Raw genomic sequence first — 21,105 nt, 5'->3', positions numbered from 1 at the left:
TTAGGGTTACCATATTTGTGGAGATAAAAAAGAGGGCAGAAAAAATAAAGTCGACCCCCACCCCCGCAACAATGTAAGAAATCTGCACCCAAACACATTTGGGGAGAGCAGGAAGCTTTTTCTTACCGCTTACCGGCAGTGTCAAAGATTGAGGCACCCACTCCTGGCCAGCTCCTCAGGTCTTCTCTGTACCATGTCCTGCCTGCATGGGAACAGGAAATTACATCACAGGAGGTGGGGCAGGACAAAGAGAAGACTTGAGGAGCCAGCCGGTAGTGGGTGCTTCAATCACTAACACTGCCGGCAACGTATCCGAGGATTGCCAGGAGAGGGAGAGCTGGAGGAAGGGACTAGCGAGGAGGTGCCCGTCTGCTGAGAGGTGAAATGAGGAAGAAGAGGGAGGCATGAAAGACTTCGGGGCGAGAGTGGGTGGATCAGCTGAACCCAGAGTGGGCTAAGAAGAGGGTATGGTAACCTTTCATTTTATATGCATGTATGTATATATATATATATATATATATATATATATATATATATATATATATTCCCCCACCCCAACCCCTGCTCTTGGCCTGCAGATGGGAGTGTACTGCACAGAGGCGTAGCCATAGGTGGGCAAAGGGTCCACTCAGCTGCGGCACACCCTTACTGTTGCTGGCAGGGATTCCAATGTTTTGCCAGCTGAAGACCACCTCCAGTCCTCCAGATATCCAGTGGCTAAGAACGCCATGCCACCAAGCTCTGCATCCAGTTCGGTGCGGCGTTTGTAAGCCTGAGCCAGCACGCTCACTTCTCTTGCATACTCCGTTTTCGCCCATGTGCAAAAAGTGAACATGCTTGATGCCAGCTTTGGCTCAAGAATGCTGCTGCCAAATCCAACTTCATGTCTTGGTGACAGTGGTGTTCTGTGCTGTTGAGTGCCTTTGGAGGACTGGAGGAAGCCTTCAACTGATGGAGCTTGGGGATCCTCGTCAGCTCAAGTATTTATGTTGTGATTTGGGAAGGGGTAGAGAGCACGGGGGGAGGGGGGTGGACCTTTTGTGCATGCCTATTCTGCCCCTAAGCCCATCCAAAATTGGGCTATGCTACTGGTATTGCAGTCTTTTTTTCAAGATTTCAGTACTATCCTGCAGCTACATAGCACTGCAGAATACTCCCCTTAAGGGACCCTGGCCATTTCCTGTACAGCACGCCAAAGCCTCAGCCTGATCAGAGTTCAGAAGCAGGTTGGAGCCACTAGCCCATCTCCTGTTAAGCAGCATCACATCGAGCGCAGTAAATGGATTAATGATCTCATCAAATTTTTTTCTTCCTGTTTGCTTCAAAAGATTCACCAGATCTTATCACTCTTGTAGATACTCTAAACTTTACGATCCTGGAAACTGGCTTAAAATTGATTCTCTGAGTGGACAGATCACAACTACGGCAGTTTTGGATAGAGAATCAAACTACATGAAAAACAACATGTATAATGCCACATTCCTGGCTTCTGACAATGGTATGACTGTCTTCTGCTTAAGGGTGAATTAGACATGTGTTCTCTTCTGCCTGTACTTATCTTGAAATTTAGCATAAACATTTCAGAGGTCGACCCTGTTAAGATTCAGTGGTTGCTGGAATATTTATTTTTCCTGCTTTTCTGTGCCTTCTCTGCATGCCAGATGATGCCATCCACCATACAGACTTTAAGTCAGACCATGAATCTTTAGCAAATATTCATTTTTTTCTGTTCGCTCTGTAACTGCATTGTGCCATACAGTGGCTTTGAGCAGTTACAGGAGCTTGGTCCTGCATTGTGTGAATGAGGTCATGTGCCAAATTTGCTCATACACCAGGTTGGAAATATGAAGCACTGAAAATGTAATTGTCATACTGAATAGATTAGGGGTTAAGTGTTACTTGGTAAGTTAAGCCAGTGTTTGATAAAATAAATGGCTTTAATTTTTTTTCCTCCCGTAAGGCATTCCTCCGATGAGTGGAACTGGCACACTGCAGATATTCTTGATTGACATTAATGATAATGCTCCTCAAGTGGACCCTGTTGAGGTAGAGATCTGTGAAAGGCCAGACCCCAATGCAATTAACATCACAGCAACAGACGCTGACATTAATCCTAATGCAGGACCATTCATCTTCGAGCTTCCATCCAACCCTTCCACCATTAGGAGGAATTGGACCATTACTCGCCTCAGTGGTAAAGTTGATACTGGATAATTTATTTCACATGTATACATAGTGTTTTTCTTTGTTTTTATATGTTTGTTTAAGCCATGTGAAAGACAAAAAGTCTTACTTAAGAAAGGAATTCATATTATTTATCCCTTGCTAATTTCAGTTTGGCCTTCCGCTTATTGCTTCCTGTGTTTTGTTTTTTTTAAATCTGATTGCAGTGAGTCATATCTCTATAGAAAAGCCTTTGTGTCAGGTGTGAAGTACTGCAAAGATTTTCCAAATTCAGTATTGAGAATAATTAATATTATCTATATATCTAGCAAGTAGATGTCGGTGTAAGGCATTAAGCAGACCCTACAATTCAAACGCCACCTTCAAGGTATTAATTTAATCCATTTATGTGATTCCGCAGTTTCCTCTTGTACCTTCACACTTTCAGTACAGTCAGAACCTTTTCATGCACAGCTACCCAAGGATAGTTTTCCCCTATCTTACATCCAGTTTGTCCAATTTTGTGCAGCAACATCCCTCAGCCAGCAGCTATTTATCAGGGCCTCTTCCCAACCTCTTAATGATGGGCCCTAAATCCAATCACTAGAAGCATTAAGACGAACAGGACATCTGGGAAATAATTTGAAATTTCTAATTTAGACGTTTCTAATTATTCATGTATTGCGCAGCGTTATACATCTAGTGGACAGCACTGAATATACCCCATGTTCACAGTTACACATCGATTACAAGCCTAAGTCATTACAATAATGGAACATACACATGTATGTGCATATATATGCACACATGCCAAAATTCCGCCTTAGTTCTATTCAGTAACGTATCTTACATGTACACATAAGTGGAGTCTTGGTGTGGAGCAAAGTTATGTGCCTAACTTAGAGACTACTGTGAGTTATGTGTGTAACTGATAGAGCACTGTAAGTTACATGCCTATCTTCGGTACTTAGGCACACACAGTGAACACCACATCTCTGGGTGGTGCAAGTGCTCATTCCTAAATTATGGGCACATACAGTGGTGGAAATAAGTATTTGATCCCTTGCTGATTTTGTAAGTTTGCCCACTGACAAAGACATGAGCAGCCCATAATTGAAGGGTAGGTTATTGGTAACAGTGAGAGATAGCACATCACAAATTAAATCCGGAAAATCACATTGTGGAAAGTATATGAATTTATTTGCATTCTGCAGAGGGAAATAAGTATTTGATCCCCCACCAACCAGTAAGAGATCTGGCCCCTACAGACCAGGTAGATGCTCCAAATCAACTCGTTACCTGCATGACAGACAGCTGTCGGCAATGGTCACCTGTATGAAAGACACCTGTCCACAGACTCAGTGAATCAGTCAGACTCTAACCTCTACAAAATGGCCAAGAGCAAGGAGCTGTCTAAGGATGTCAGGGACAAGATCATACACCTGCACAAGGCTGGAATGGGCTACAAAACCATCAGTAAGACGCTGGGCGAGAAGGAGACAACTGTTGGTGCCATAGTAAGAAAATGGAAGAAGTACAAAATGACTGTCAATCGACAAAGATCTGGGGCTTCACGCAAAATCTCACCTCGTGGGGTATCCTTGATCATGAGGAAGGTTAGAAATCAGCCTACAACTACAAGGGGGGAACTTGTCAATGATCTCAAGGCAGCTGGGACCACTGTCACCATGAAAACCATTGGTAACACATTACGACATAACGGATTGCAATCCTGCAGTGCCCGCAAGGTCCCCCTGCTCCGGAAGGCACATGTGACGGCCCGTCTGAAGTTTGCCAGTGAACACCTGGATGATGCCGAGAGTGATTGGGAGAAGGTGCTGTGGTCAGATGAGACAAAAATTGAGCTCTTTGGCATGAACTCAACTCGCCGTGTTTGGAGGAAGAGAAATGCTGCCTATGACCCAAAGATCACCGTCCCCACTGTCAAGCATGGAGGTGGAAATGTTATGTTTTGGGGGTGTTTCTCTGCTAAGGGCACAGGACTACTTCACCGCATCAATGGGAGAATGGATGGGGCCATGTACCGTACAATTCTGAGTGACAACCTCCTTCCCTCCGCCAGGGCCTTAAAAATGGGTCGTGGCTGGGTCTTCCAGCACGACAATGACCCAAAACATACAGCCAAGGCAACAAAGGAGTGGCTCAGGAAGAAGCACATTAGGGTCATGGAGTGGCCTAGCCAGTCACCAGACCTTAATCCCATTGAAAACTTATGGAGGGAGCTGAAGCTGCGAGTTGCCAAGCGACAGCCCAGAACTCTTAATGATTTAGAGATGATCTGCAAAGAGGAGTGGATCAAAATTCCTCCTGACATGTGTGCAAACCTCATCATCAACTACAGAAGACGTCTGACCGCTGTGCTTGCCAACAAGGGTTTTGCCACCAAGTATTAGGTCTTGTTTGCCAGAGGGATTAAATACTTATTTCCCTCTGCAGAATGCAAATAAATTCATATACTTTCCACAATGTGATTTTCCGGATTTAATTTGTGATGTGCTATCTCTCACTGTTACCAATAACCTACCCTTCAATTATGGGCTGCTCATGTCTTTGTCAGTGGGCAAACTTACAAAATCAGCAAGGGATCAAATACTTATTTCCACCACTGTATGTTCATGTTTACCCTGGTATTCCTGTAAAGGATGGTAGACACCTGTATTCCTTTATAGCAGTGTTCTTCACTACAAGGCCCAGGGCCGATGGTGGCCCATGGAGACTTCTAGGGTGGCCCACATTGTCTTCCTGTTTTTTGTTTTGTTTTTTTTTCTGCTACTCTGGCTCTCTACCCAGCCTCAGGAGAGAAAAGGGAAAATGAATGGGAGAAAGAACCGCATGCTTGAAGGACAAGACATTGCTCAGACAAAAAAAGAATGCATTTGGAAATGCTCACAATCTCGAGGCTATCCCCAAATGAATTTAAAAGGTGGGTTGGTGGGATAGATCTCATTGACGCACACTGGCCCCACATGGGAAGATATTTGGTGGCTGTCCTTCAGCTCATTAGAATCCAAAGTGGCCCCAGCTTTATAAGCTTTTATTTTCTCAAATGTTTCTCAGGAGTCCATTTCTCTGACCCCCGACTCAGGTGTTTTATGCTGTAACGCTGCCCATGTTGGGTCTATCCATTAAGTACTCTTGACTGTCCCATACCTGACAGCCCTTGGTGCTTTTTTTTCATCTCCATGTGTGTTCTTTGAACCTCTTTTCTGCCGTCTGTTGCCCTATATGAATACTATATTGTTGGAACACCTAACCATGCCCCTTCCACGTTACATATAGGGAGTAGTTCTGTAAGGGGTCCTTTTACCAAGCTGTAGTAAAAAGGACCCTATGGTGGCGGCAGGGGTTGTTTTTCCCTCGCGTCAGGGCCCTTTTTCCCGCAGCGGGTAAAAGGTTCCCCCAGAAATTGGCCATTTGATAAGATTACTCTTACTGCATAGCCATGCAGAGGGAAGCACTTATCGCCACACATTGTATAGTGGTAGTAAGGTCTCCCATGGTAACACAGCAGTAACCAGACAGCAATTACCGCCGGTTAGCACCTGGGTAAAAATTCCAAAAGTAGTTTTCATTGCGCCAGAAATGGAGCATTTTGAGGTGGAACTACTGCCGGTGGCCACATTGGGCCAGTGGTAGTTCTGGGTAGCCGGGCAGCAACCCTTTAATAAAAGGGCCCCTAAAAGAACTAATATATACATGTCATATAAGTGTGTATGGGTGCACATGAATGCGTGAATGCCAAATTCCAGATTGGCACCATTCTATAACCACTCGCATGTTTTTGATAAGAGTGTAGTTGGCATACACGTGGGCGTACTCTGGGCAGTCCGTGGGCAGGGGTGTACACACACACATATAACTTATACACTGCTATAAGTTACATATGTATGACCTCAATCTGGATGCAAAATATTTTCAGCAGCTCTGTGGCTGGTGCAAGTGCTCCTGCCTAAACGTATTTATGAGTATATACTATACCCAGTTATACTAGCATTTGGTACAGGAAAGCAGGCACCTACTGTTCTTGAACTAAGCGTCGCTTTATAGAATTGTCCTCCACATGCCCCTGATATTTTAGAAAAAATAAAACATTTAGACTTTAAGTGTTTTTAGAAGATCAGTGTCTCATTGCACCTGGAGTGTGATGACTGCTCCCTCCCCTCAGCGGTTGTGAATTCTGCCTCTAAAGCACTCAGAGCCGATATAGGGAGCAGAAGACACCAGTGGGTCGTCAAACCCAGGTCGTCAAACCCAGGTCGTTTCGCTAAGTTGTGAGTTGTGACTCCCTTACTATGGAACAACTTGTCAGACAGGATCAGAGTAGAGGGACTTGGATTTAACCTCATACCTCTCTCAGTAGCTCATGGTGAGTTACATTCAGGTACAGTAGATATTTCCTGTTCCCGGAGGACTTATATAATCGAAGTTTGTACCTGAGGCAATGGGAAGGTTAAGTGGCTTGTCCAAGGTCACAAGGTGCTGCAGTGAGATTTGAATCGGGCTTCCCTGGTTCTCAGCCCTCTGCTCTAATCATTAGGCTTCTCCTCCAGTACACAACACTGCCATTGAGCTACCAGGCTGACTGCTGCCTCATTTTTCATCACTTTTATTCTCTTTGTTTTCTTCTACTGTGTATAGAAATTCCACAAACTCAAATGGAAGGAGAAAAATTAAAATGTTTTTAACCTTATCGCCCTTGTTGCATCATGAAAGTCCTCATAATGGACAGGTTCTAAGACCACTAATTTACCATTTAACAGTAGCAAAATGATTTCTCCATGTTGTGTTATTTAATATGTTATTTGTTTTTTGCCAATTGTAAATTCTTTGGATGACTGGATACCAGGAGAACAGTAGACACATTTTATAAAATAAAAAATAAAGAAAGACAAAAGAGACCATCGACACACATCATATATTAAAGTAAATACAAATTACATCAACGAAGCTTCTTATATATTTTTTTATTTTTAATCAGGGCTGTGGGAGCAAGAGAAACAGGGGTGTGAAATCAGTCCCCATGCATTGTCTCCCCCACGGTGGCCACTGCGCATGGGTGGAGCGTGTCACACAGGGTGTGATTCTGGCTTGGATAGTTGCTATTTTTAATAAAAGCAATACGTTTGTTATACGTTCTGAGGGAAAACAAGTTTGAAGAAGCTAAATTCTGAAAACATTTTACGAAATACCATATGACCTGGATTGAAATGTCTTAAAGTGCCATTTGTATGAATATTCCTTAATGATATTTTAGTAATATCAGAACAAAAAAAAGATCATTTTTAAAATAATATATAACACATTTTTGGAGTGTGTTTTCTGAACTATGCTTTAATTTCAGCTATATTTGCTTTGCTGCTTCTGACTTAAGAACCTATATTTTGTTTTGAGTACACATCAAACAATGTTGAACTGTTTCTCAATATTGTCAAAAGTTAATTTTAGAGACATTTCTCCAAAATATCCAGTTATTTGGATAATTATGTGTATTCTCCCTTAGTTGATCCTTCTTTAGATGAGGACTATAGTGTCAATTTTTAAAAGGTGCTGTTAAAATGTATTCTTTGAAATTCATATAAGGCACTTTCTTTCCCTATTGCTGCCCTCTTGGTTCTTTGCAGAGCCTTGTCCCCCATCCCCTCTAGAGGAGCAAACTCCTTACTGGGGGCAACAGAGGCCAGGCAGGGACATGGAAAGCAGAAGAAAAAGAATACATGATAGTCTGGGATGAGCATGTCTGTCATATGCATCCTACAGCTGAACCATGTTTTGCTTTGTGCTGGCATGGGAACACCTTTCAAGGTCAAAATGCTGCTTTAAGTGAGACAGTAGCGTCCTTTGTTCATAATGATTACTAGTCAAATGAAGAACTGTAAATGAGAAACTCAAGGCCGGCTCTCTCAAGTCCTCCTGATTAGCTGGCCGTTAAAGATTATAAAGCTATTGTGTATCTCACATATAGTAGTATTAAAGGAAGACAAAAAAAATAGCATGTTCAAATAGTTGCAAAATAGGGATGGGCACAGGCAAAACAATTTTGGTTCATTTGGCTTTTTGTTCCCTTATGTTTGGGTGTTTCTGCAGTTCATTTTGCAAATTTGCTTTAATAACTTTTTTGTGTGTGCACAGAACTTCAACGTACGCAAATAAGTTGTACACACACATTCATAGAATATCTGTGCAAAATCAATTTTGCACTCGCTGAAATTTGAAGACACCAAACAAACTGAATGCATGCTAACAGATGCACAGTAGTTTCAACATTTACTTTAGGCTAATACAGTCCTGTTAGTGGTGTCAGATGTGCATTCAGTTTGAGAAAATTTGTCATGCACCAAAGTGACTGTGCTCATAAAGCCTCTGAATTAAAGTATGCAAAGCTGATGTGTGTGTTAAAGGTTTGTTTGATAATCACATTTTTTTAGGCTTTAATTTCTGAAATGAACTGAAAAATATCCAAAATTGAGCCAGAAAATTGAGAAATGATCTGAGAACAAATCAGAACCTTTTTCTGTGCATACCCTTGCAATCCCTATCAACTGGTAAGCTTTGGGTTTTTTTTTTTGTCTTATCAGTATTTTAAAAAAAGAGAATTTAGGATCAACAACTTATTTTAACCGACAGAACTGCACTGGTGTTTGTTTAGTCTTGGATTCTTTGAGATTTTTGGTTATGATTTTTCTCAAACCAATTCTGTTTAACTTTCTAGGTTATCATGCTCAACTTAGTCTTAAGATTGGATCCTTGGACAGTGGCCTTTATAAGATCCCAATAATCATCGCAGATTCTGGAAATCTTCCCATGTCGAACACTTCGGAACTGCTGGTGAAAGTTTGCTTATGTGATCAGAGTGGAAGCTGTAGCGGGGTGCAGCCAATCGTGGGTGCTGGCCTAGGAACAGGAGCCATCATTGCAATCCTCTTATGTATAATCATCCTACTCAGTAAGTAAACATTTGCTCCGTGATGCTTCTGTTGTTCTTCTGTGGTAGTAAACTAAAAACAGTTTGCCGTTTGGATGCTTAATTTTGACAGGAGGATTTTATCAAGGGGCCAAAATACTTTTCGAAACAGTTGGATTTTGGAACTCATTCCTCATAATATCTTTGGGCAATGTCCATTGGACATCTTTATTAGTATTAACCTTCACTCCATTCCCCGTCATTGTCACTTAGGAGAGACTTCAAGGTGTGGTAAAAAGTTGCCATTTACTGCACCTTGATTCCCCACGGGATTCAGCAACCTGTGGGATCCCGATACCGCAGGTTGTTGAATCCTGGGGCAAGAGAATAACGCTGCTTGTGAGCCACCTCGCAAGCAGGGTCATTCCCACAGCCTGTGATCATAAGGCCGCAAAGCCATGGCCCGATGCTCCGAGGCCTGCAGAGCAGGGTCCCCCTCCCCAAGCAGGAGCCAGTGGGCCTCGCTCCTGGCCGAAGAATCCCAGACCACCACTGATTTTAAAGGTAGTATCAGGGAGGGGGGCAGGCTGCTCTGCAGGTTCAGAAGCTTTGGGCTTCAAGTTTGCGGCCTAGTGCTCCCAAGTGGTAAAATAACCCCAGCAAAGAGCTGCATTATTTTAACATGTTTTTTTATGTCCTAATGAAACTTATGGTGTATTTGCATAGTAAGTGGAGGAGTGGCCTAGTGGTTAGGGTGGTGGACTTTGGTCCTGAGGAACTGAGTTCAATTCCCGGCACAGGCAGCTCCTTGTGACTCTGGGCAAGTCACTTAACCCTCCATTGCCTGCCGCATTGAGCCTGCCATGAGTGGGAAAGCACGGGGTACAAATGTAACAAAAAAAAAGTAATGAGATGCAAAACATGCATTTGCATGTTTTGCATCTCATTACTTAAACCACAGCGACTTAAGTATCGCCATGGTATTTTATATCATGTAGCTTTAGGGCCATTTAAGTCACCTTAAGGGCCAAATAACGCAAATTAAGACCCTAACACTGCTTGATGAATTTACTATAATGCTCATTCCTTGTGGTTCTATCAACTGTTGTTTTGATGTTACATCATCTCTTATGAAGAACATCTAGATTTGCCTCTTTTATCTACTCTTAATCCCAGGATTATCTAGTCAGGTTACTACATGTTATGTTAAGAGAAATGCCTCCCCGTTTGCACTTCTTCCTTTCATTCTGACACAGTTTGTTTTCTTCCATTGCATCACCTGAATCTCTGGCTTGCAGGAATTTACTGTTGGAGATTTTCAGCAGGTGGAAAACAGAAGATGGCTAAAATGTATTTTTATGGGGGGAGAGGGGAACTTAAACCCAACCTTCAGAATATCCTAACAAATGGATATATCAGTGCTGCTACTGCAAATTTACAGCCCAATCTGAAATATCTTGTCCTCATTTAAATGGCTCCTTTCAACGTTACCCTTCCTTTACCTTTTCTGTTCCTGCCCCTGCTCCCCCCCCCCCCCCCCCCAAATCGAGCATGGTTTATAAAGGTTTTGCCACATGTTGGGCTTATTTTACATGCGGAAAACATCCTTTTATAAAATTCTTTGGCCATGTGTATGTGCCAAAAAATTATGCCTACTTTTATGTGATCTGTGTGCAGACGTTTCGAGGAAGTAGTTTGGATAGTATGGAGACTGAATTGTGATGTATATTCATATATCACACTGAGATTTCTGTGCAGAAATTGAAGTGTATTCCATAACAATGCGCATAACCTAATTATTTAACAAGCTAATCAGTACTGATTGGATGAGAATTTGCGCGCTCTACATGCTAAGTGTATTCTGTAACATGATGCCCATAAATTCTAAGTCACATAGTTGAACAAGGGGCTTGGCCATGGGTGTGCAATGGGCGGGTCATGGACGTTTCCAAAACGTATGTGCGTTATTATAGTATACAGCTGTTCCACGCCTTATTTAAGCATCAACATTTACACCAAGTTTTACTTGGCATAACTGCCCGCATCTAAATTTAGTTGAGCGGACAGGCGCTCAGCATATTCTATAAACCACTCAGAAATTTAGGCTTGTCAGATGTTAAACAGAAAGTGATTATCACTAATATCCATGGTTTATTCAAGAAAAGAGAGAAAGAAAGGAGAAGTATGCCACTTTAATGAAGAAATGAGGACAAACTTTCTATGCTTTGAGGGGCCAGGATGACCGAGAAGCTGCGGGGCCCTTTTACAAAGCTGCAGGAGGACTAAAGTATGGGTAGCATGCACCAGATTGGAACTGCTGCTGAGGTAGCGCGTGCACCTGGTGGTAATTCCGAGTTTGGCACCCCGTGGTAGAAAATATTTTCTGTTTTGTAACTCAGGGGGGCTTTTCCGGCGGTAATCAGCAACTTGGCCATTTTGGCACATGCTGCATGGTTGCTGCAAGGGTAGCATATAAGCCCGTACCGTTAAGTCAATGACTGGCGATAAGGGCTCAGGCCGTAAATAGGCGCGTGCTAGTTTTTTTGCACACACCCATTTCCCGGCCCATTAAAAGTGGCCTTTTTCCCAGCCGTGGTAAAAAGTGGCCCAGCATGTGGCCAAAAAGACGTGCCCAGACCAGTGCAGGCCACTTTTTACCACGGCTTTGTAAAAGGACCCCTTAGTGCTTAGTGTGCACAATAGATTTTCCTGTGGATGGGGTCAAGTGGGACAACCCCGGAGGAATCTACTGCTACTACTACTTATCATTTCTATAGCGCTACTAGACGTACGCAGCGCTGTACACTTGAACATGTAGAAACAGTCCCTGCTCGACAGAGCTTACAATCTAATTAGGACAGACAAACAGGACAAACAAGAGATAAGGGAATATTAAAGTGAGGATGATAAAGTAAGGGTTCTGAACAAGTGAACAAGGGTTAGGAGTTAAAAGCAGCATCAAAAAGGTGGGCTTTTAGCTTAGATTTGAAGACGGTCAGAGATGGAGCTTGACGTACCAGCTCAGGAACTCTATTCCAGGCATATGGTGCAGCAAGATAAAAGGAACGGAGTCTGATAAGAGAGATTTACCCAGTGAACGGAGTTCCCTGGGAGGAATGTAGGGAGAGATGAGAGTGGAGAGGTACTGAGGAGCTTTAGAGTGAATGCACTTATAGGTCAATAAGAGGAGTTTGAACTGTATGCGGAAACAGATAGGAAGCCAGTGAAGTGACTTGAGGAGAGGGCTAATATGAGCGTAACGACCCTGGCGGAATATTAGTCGTGCAGCAGAATTTTGAACAGATTGAAGAGGAGAGAGATGACTAAGTGGGAGACCTGTGAGAAGCATGTTGCAATAGTCTAAGCGAGAGGTGATAAGAGTGTGGATGAGGGTTCTGGTAGTGTGCTCAGAAAGGAAAGGGCGAATTTTGCTGATACTATAGAGAAAGAAACGACAGGTTTTAGCAGTCTGTTGAATATGTGCAGAGAAGGAGAGGGAGGAGTCGAAGATGACCCCAAGGTTACAAGCTGATGAGACAGGAAGGATGAGAGATCCACAGAAATAGAGAATGGGGGAGGAGGAGAGGTTGGTTTATGGGGAAAGATAAGAAGCTCAGTCTTGGTCATGTTTAGTTTCAGATGGCGCTGAGACATCCAGGCAGCAATGTCAGACAGGCAGGCTGATACTTTGGCCTGGATTTCGGCTTAGATTTCTGGTGTGGAGAGGTAGATCTGGGAGTCATCAGCGTAAAAATGATACTAAAAACCATGGGATGAGATCAGGGTACCAAGGGAAGAAGTATAGATGGAGAAGAGAAGAGGTCCCAGGACAGATCCCTGAGGTACACCAACTGACAGTGGGATAGAAGTAGAAGAGGATCCACTAAAGGTACGCTGGGAGAGATAAGAAGAAATCCTCAAACCTAGCACCCAGGAGTTCATGAGCCAAGTTTTCACCACTCAGCTCTGCTTAAAAAAAATCCATTAAATAATATACTGATTAGTTTACAAATGCTGTTTATTGTAGTTGTTGTATATTAGACATAAATATATATGCAAATTGTAGTGTGAGCTCATTTTCTAGAAATGTCCTTTCCCGGAAGTTCCAGGAATGGTAGTCATATATGTGTGCTAGCTGATTTCCATTTGCTTCAAGTGGTACATTACATACAGTTGAAGGCTCTCTGGTTCACAGACCTATGCATAATGCAGCCCCCTATTAACACCCCAGGATACACCCTCCCTGTCTCAGACAGCCTGAAAATTCTCAGAGTAACAATCGACCGTAACCTATCACTAGACACCCAAGCAAAATCCACCATAAAGAAAATGTTTCTCTCAATGTGGAAACTCAAACGCATAAAACCATTCTTTCCAAGGGAAATATTTCGTAACCTGGTACAGTCTATGGTACTAAGCCACGCAGATTGCTGTAATGGAATCTATGCGGGATGTAAGAATCAAATCATAAAGAAACTTCGGACCGCCCAAAACACAGTACCCAGGCTTATATTTGGAAAAACAAATTTTGACAGCGCCAAACCACTCAGAGAAAAATTGCACTGACTACCAATCAAAGAACGTATCGCTTTCAACATCTGCATGACTGTTCATAAAATTATTTAAGGCGAGGCACCGGGATACATGACAGACCTCATCGACCTGCCAACCAGAAACACCACAAAATCTGCACGATCATACCTAAACCTCCACTACCCAAGCAACAAAGGACTCAAATACAAATCCACCTATGCAACCAGCTTTTCCTACCTAAGCGCACAACTATGGAACGCATTGCCATAAGAAGTAAAAAACTATGCTCGACCACCTAAATTTTTGGAAAGCACTAAAGACAGACCTGTTCAGAAGAGCATACCCCACCAACCCAACATAAAAATACCTGTTCAATTGCGACACAATGCAACCAAAGACCGTAACAAACATTACCTGACTCTTCTTCCCCCTTTTCCTCTCTAAGTTCCCCCAACTGTACCTACCATACATGTACCTCATTCTACCACAATATCACTTTGTATTCATTCATACCATGTATTTGTTCAGACCGTAATCGGCTAACGTCGTTAACGGTTATATGTAAGCCACATTGAGCCTGCAAAAGGTGGGAAAATGTGGGATACAAATGTAACAAATAATAATAATAATATTTCATGCAAACAAGGATCTATCCTTGTGTGTAACTTTATAATAAGACTTACACCTGTTACTAGTATCAGACTAGCCTGATTTTAGTTTCTCTCAGAAAGCTCCTATATATTCCCAAACCAGGGGTGGACTGACAGTGACCTGGGCTCTTGGGCAACAAGGGTCATAGGTCCCTAACCACCTATCAAAAGTGATTAAATTAGATGGAAGCTAGGGGAGATTGGACCCCCTACTGCTGTGGGCCCTCAGGCACTTCCCTTTTCCAATGATCAGTCCATCCCTGTCCCAAACCATCCCATTTTCACATACAGGTATTAACATTTCCATTTTTAATAAGCTTCAAATTGAGGAAGGTGGTTCAGAATAATCAAATATTGAATTGCTAAGAAATCACTTTCCAAGGGCCATACTTGAAAACATTGTTGCCTAAAATACAAAATAGTCATTTTGAATTTTATGCCTGAGGGAATTTTACTGTAGTGCATTTTCAGGCTGGCCTTGTAGAACAAGTGCCCACTTTTTACAATATTCTAGACTCTGTTGGTATGCCTTTATACCACAGCATGCAAAGACATTATTAAGAAAGACCTGCCATCAAGAAACTAGTTATGGCTAATCTGGTTATATTAAACTTGGGTGAAAGATGCCCTTGTATGAGCAAATATGGGTCTCAGATTTTCTAAATGAAATCTCATCTTCTTACTCATACCAGTGGGGATAATATGTGGTGTCCTGCATTGTTCAAACCAAGAGCTGGAATCCAGGTGACCAAGGATGAGGGTGTGCCTAAGGTATCACCATGCTTTTTGTCTACCCGCTGCTGCCCAGTGTGCAGATGAGAGGAATCCGTACTGGAGGGTGGAATCAAGTAGTAAATATTGACAAGGCAGAGAAGGATTTGAGAGAGATGAAGGTAGCTGGAGGGTATGGGAGAGAGGAGAAAAATGGTGAACAGAAGAGTGTGCGAGAAGGCTTAATACCATATGTATAAGGAGAGGAATGTTGTTGATGCAGTCTGTACGTAAGAAGGAATTGGCACCAGATAAGAAGCAGGTGAGAGCTTGATTCCTTCCTTCTCTTTTATGGATGCCACATTAGTCCATCCCCAAGCCGCTTTCCTTGCTTTGCCCCCCCCCCCCCTTTTTCTTCCCCCATTGGTGCTCACCATCTCTCCCCCTTTCCAGTTCTTTCTCCTTATCTTTTCTCCCCATCTTCAAAACTCTCCTTCATCCTTCTTAACTCCAGTAATGTTGTCCGTCCTCCCATCCTTTAACTTTCCTTTCCTCCCACATCGCCACCATCATCAATATCCCCATCCCCATGCTAAGCAGCCTCCTTCCTTTTCCTATACTGGTTTCTAAAACCCTTTCTTCCCAGAAAAAAATATTTAAAACCAAGAACAAAATTGCCCAACTGCATGTGGACGTTAGAAGAAGGTTCTTTCATGTGATATAGTAAAATAACTTTTTTATTATATCCAAATGGGTTGCAGAATTTCATTAGAATTTCAGAAACCTTTCTGCAGAATCTACCTCTAAATTGCTGCATGGAAAATTGTTATGTCGAAGTTGTTGTATAAACAAAAATTCTCTCCATCCAAGCCCCATCCCTCAAAAGGACACTTTCAGATCTGTGTTGAAAAGGTTGTGGTGCCACAGGCTATGTTTCATTTACTATGGAACTGTCCCAAAATTCATTAGTAGTGGGGAAATGATCCATAAAGACATTTCCTCTATTATACAAGTTTGCTTGCCAATAGATCTGAGTTTTCTTTCTAAATTAGCATCGGGGGGGCTTGAAAAAGATGCATAGAAAAACAAGCTCTGAGGTGATCGGGTAGCCAGGAGCACTTTGGCTCAATATCAGAGGCAGCTTGTGGTTCCCAAAAAGGATGATCAGCTAAATAAGCTGCAATATACAGCAACCATGGGAGATAGAAATAGTAGACTATGATAGATATGTGTAAACAATTTAATAATGTACGGTGTTCTCTTCCTAGATTAAGTAAATGCTGATGGTCATTCTCAAACTTCATACTTGCACCAATCTTTCTGGAAAATCTGTTTCTGTCTGATTAGATCAACAGTAGGTCACTGACAGCAATTTTAGTGTAGCTTGAGGTAGCTCCAGTGTGCAATAGCTTTGAATTCCATTCGATTTCATTTATGAATTTTCCTTTTTTTTTTCTTTGTATTGAGGATTAGCCATGTTTCAAACCTCAGAAACCTGTATGGACTGTAGATGATCCTAGAGTTAGGAAGGAGTATTATCTTTCAGCCTTATTGTATGATCTATGCTGATCAACATTCAGTAAACTTTTAGTAAAGGAGAGGTTTTTATTCTTTCCAACCCAATGGTAGTTGGAAGGAATTTTAAAAAGGGGGCTGAGAAGTGAATGTCTGGTGGCAGAATAGCTGTATGAAAATTTAAAAGAATAGGATGACAACTTGACCTGTGGGAAAAAGACACATCGAGTTAAAAAAATAAAATGGACCAAATCAGATGGGGGTTGGATCTAGAGAAATAACACTCCCTCCCCAAAAATGACCCAGTTCATTTCATTGGAAGAAGGAGCTCCAGCTTCTGTAGCTTAGAAATTTACTTACATTGAACCATAGCCTTTAGGAAATTCCTTTTTTTTAAACTGCATTCAATGCTTCCCCAATCCACATAACATATCCCCACCCCACCAAACTGTTCTACCACCCTGCAGACAGTCCTCAACCTCAAAAATTATGTCCTTCAAACTGCTCCATTTTTTTGCAACTGCCCAACCCCATAAACTATCCTGTCAGCTGCCTCAATCTCCAAAACTACCCAAACTACCCCATGCAACTACTTCAAAATCCCATTAATTACTTCTAGCCCCCAAAATTGCCTCACTCCCTAATAACTACTCCCTTGTAAATTTCCTACCACCATGCAAATAGTCATACCCTTAAAAATGCCCCCAAAACTACTCCATCCCCTGAAAACTGTCCATACACCCAAGAATTCACACCCTGCAAATTGCCCCACGCTCAAAAGCTACCACCCCACGCAACTGGCCCGCCACCCTGTAAACTGCCTCAACCCCCACCCCCCCAAAAAAAAACTATCACCCACAACTGCCCCAAACCCATAACTGCACTACCACTTTACAAAGTTCCCAATCCCCAAATTACCCCCCACACTACATTCCCCCAATCCCCAAAACTAGGCCACACACATTGTCCTTCAAGCTATCCCTTGCAAATGCTCCACCACTCTGCAAACTGAACCTCATGCAAAATCAACCTCTCACAACTACTCTACCATTTCATAAACCGCTTTATCCCAAGAAACTAACCCTATGCTGTAGCCATCACTCCCAAACAATACCCTCTAAACTGCCCTACCACCCTGCAAGTTGCCTCAGCCCACAAAGACTATTCTCCCACAATTTCAACACACTCAAGCTTTGCTTTACTTAAACTTGATAACTTGCCTCACTAAAATAAGCTCAAGGTGGAAACAAATACAAAAATATCCTACTTTAAAATATTTTACTAAACTTGATAACTCGATACCCATACACATATGAAGATGAGCTGTAAAGAATCCATGAGCCATGTTTTCGCACTTGTTTGGTATGAGGACAATATTTTTATGCCAAGTGTCATGCTTAAAATTATATATGCTTGGGGGTTGGGGGGAAGAGCTATAAAATGGCACTGTGTTGCAATGCAGTGGTGTTGGGCTCTGTGGTGCTGCTTTTGGGCTGTTATGGGGGAAAAGAAAGTAAAGAACAAGGGGCTGTTAGCACCAAGGAATTCGCTTATGTGAAGTGCTTCTGTATGCGTCTTTCAACTGCAGACCCTGAATCTTTGCCCATTTGAAGGCCTGCTGCGGGGAATTTTCTCTATTGAGCTACTACTACTACTACTATTTAGCATTTCTATAGCGCTACAAGGCGTACGCAGCGCTGCACAAACATAGAAGAAAGACAGTCCCTGCTCAAAGAGCTGAGCTAGATAAGGGAGGCCATTGCCTCGCCCTCCCCTGATGACTTCAGGCATGACTGATCAGCAGTTACTGGCATCAAATGGGGGATTTCCTGCTGGAACAGTAGCAGCCAAAGAAGCTGTTGCATTGAATGCTGTTCCCCTTTTTTGCTACAGGAAGGCTTGTCTGGAGGTGAGAGGTTTGCTGTATGCACAAACTGACATGCCGAGAGGAATTACCTAAATGAAAACATAAACCCAATACTACTTTTAATTTAATACATGTCGGGAGCAAATTGCCACAGACCTCAGTGGTGACTCATTTCACACAGGATCATAATCCTCTGTCTCACTTTACTCGTCATAGGTCCAAATGAACAACCACTTTTATAATCTAATACTTTAATTATTTCTATCACACTTATTTTAATGTTTGGACCTGCAACCGGCATGGTCCATGTTTCACCGTGGGGTGCATCAGGGTATGGCCCTCTGTGAAAACAATTACAGTTACTCTCTCTATATTAATAAAAAATAACCAGAAGGATGCTCGGGTGCATAAGAAGAGGGATGACCAGCAGGAAAAAAAAGAGGTGATAGTGCCCTTGTATAAGTCTCTGGTGAGGCCCCATTTAGAGTACTATGTGCAGTTCTGGAGACCACACCTACAGAAAGATATAAACATGATTTAGTCGGTCCATAGGGCGGTTACAAAATTGATCAGCATTCTCTGTCACAAAACATATAGGGGTAGGCTTATGAACCACAACATGTATACACTGGGAGAGAGGGGATTGATAGAGACATTTAAATACCAATGGCATTAAAGTACACGAGGTGAGCTTTTTGTCAAATAAAATAAAACTCTGGAATGAGAGGGCATACAATGAAGTTAAGAGGAAATAGGCTTAGGAGGAATCTAAGAAAATACTCTTTCACAGAGAGGGTGGTGGATGCGTGGAATGGCCTCACAGTGGAGTTTGTGGAGACAAGGTCTGTGTCTGAATTTAAGAAAGTGTGGAACAGAGACGTGGGATCTCTTAGGAAAAGGAGGAGTTAGTGGTTACTGAGGATGGGCAGACTGGATGGGTCATATGGCCCTTATCTGCCGTCATGTTTCAATGTTTCTATTCCCATCTCTTCAGCAACAGTTTTCCTTACACCAAAATTTCTCCATTGGTTTCAGTTAAAACAGTTCATAGAAATTGAGCAAATACTTTCAGATGTGACAGATCTATTTCCCACAGTTATACATTTTACACAAAAACATCTTTCTCACGGACATGTAGCATCTCACCTTTATAACTTTCTTATTGATAAGCAATATACTGAAAAGATGGCCTCCATAAAGTTTGGGAATCTGAACTACATTTCACTTTAACACCAGAACAATGGTCCTTCTTTTGGACCAAAATAGTTAAGACCTCTTTCTTCTGCAACTATAATACAATCAGTGTTCTTTATTATAGAGCTTTATGGACTTCTCAACAAATGTCCCTTGTTGATTTATTACCTTCAAACATCTGTTTGTCTTGTAAAGATTCTCAAGGCACGTTGACACATATGATATTTGAATGTAAATATGTCTATATTCTTCGAAAGGATGTTTGGTTACTAATGACAAAAAATCCTTCCAATCTCCATAAATCTTGAGCCAAAAATAATTTATCTTTAAATCCACTGCTTTCAGTGAACATCTTTCTCCTCAACAATTAAAGTTTTTGATATACTCATTGCATTTGCATTGAACAGGATATTATTAAATTGGAAAAGCAATCATCTTCTAAATGTCAACTTTTGGTAGCAAATGAGCTTACAGACGTTTCAGTTTGAAATGGCAATTGTTGATAAATTAAGAACTACTTTAAATATATGGAAAATTTGGGCCAGTCTAGACATATACTTGGCTTGTACCACTGTTATTTAATTTACTGATCTTTGACAAAGCCTACTTGATTTATATGAACTTACACAAGTGTTATGTAACTTAAATATTTTTATTTATGTTGATCTAGGACTCATCTGTTGCTGTTCATGTTAATACTTATTTGAAATGCTCTTTAAAAATTCTGTATGCTTGTTGTGGCAGTGGTAATTTTGTGTGGGATATGGTTTATCTACATTAGCAGGCATGAGAAAGGCAGATCCAATAGATGGTATTCAGTTCATTGAACAGTATTTAATCTTGACTTTTAATTTGTTTGACAGTACTTTCCATATAAGCTGAACTTTCTTTTCCTTTTGAGCATCATTTTCATTCTTTTAAAGTATTTGTTCTTTCTGCATGACTTATTAGTTAATAAATCTTATGTCACCCCATGTCCTTAAGTTGAGGATATTTACTCCTTTCCCTAGAAGCTGACCCCTCTCTTTTGTATCCAATTCCTGCGTTAAAAGCTTTGTTTTAGAGCGGATTTAGTTAATTTTGTCCATGAACTTTGTTCCAGTTGTGGGTGGACTGGTGATCTGAAGTACCTTTAAGGTTTTTCTGAGGGGACATGTAATTTATTTCAGAGCATGTAAAAGAAAACTTAATAAAAAGGAGCAGGGAAGCCTTGAAAAGGAAATTGGTGTCTTGAAGACTAATCTTCCTGCTCTTGATCACTATGATTCACTTATACAGATGAGAATTGTGCTTAGCATGCTTTTTGATAGATTTGCCCCAAAATAGTCTACGCTATAACATTTGTAAAAATAATTACATAGAAATACCAGACTGCTTGGTTAGATTGTTAAATCAGAAGTTATAAAGATCTTTTGTAAGTGGGAGTCAGTCCCTCAAATGTTGTTTCCTTCTTTTTTCATAGGAGTTCTTCACATATTGTTATCAAATGGCAGTATTGCACATTCTGTGGTGGGTGACAAGTATGGTATATGTGTTTTTGCTCCTGAACT

At 41.7% G+C, this 21,105-nt stretch overlaps 1 protein-coding gene across 1 annotated transcript in view; it reads left to right on the top strand.

The window, feature by feature from the left end:
• Positions 1–21,105, top strand: part of CDH2 (cadherin 2) — a 423,873-nt gene that overhangs the window by 366,117 nt on the left and 36,651 nt on the right. The window contains exons 11-13 of the mRNA XM_030213715.1: positions 1,356–1,498; positions 1,961–2,194; positions 8,894–9,127. Of these exons, the coding sequence (XP_030069575.1) occupies positions 1,356–1,498; positions 1,961–2,194; positions 8,894–9,127 (611 nt within the window). The remainder of the gene's footprint in view (positions 1–1,355; positions 1,499–1,960; positions 2,195–8,893; positions 9,128–21,105) is intronic.

This window comes from Microcaecilia unicolor, chromosome 1 (assembly GCF_901765095.1).
Source record: "Microcaecilia unicolor chromosome 1, aMicUni1.1, whole genome shotgun sequence".
Classification (NCBI taxonomy): Eukaryota; Metazoa; Chordata; class Amphibia; order Gymnophiona; family Siphonopidae; genus Microcaecilia; species Microcaecilia unicolor.
Note: the sequence above shows the minus strand (reverse complement) of the source record. Positions and strands in the feature narration are given on the sequence as shown.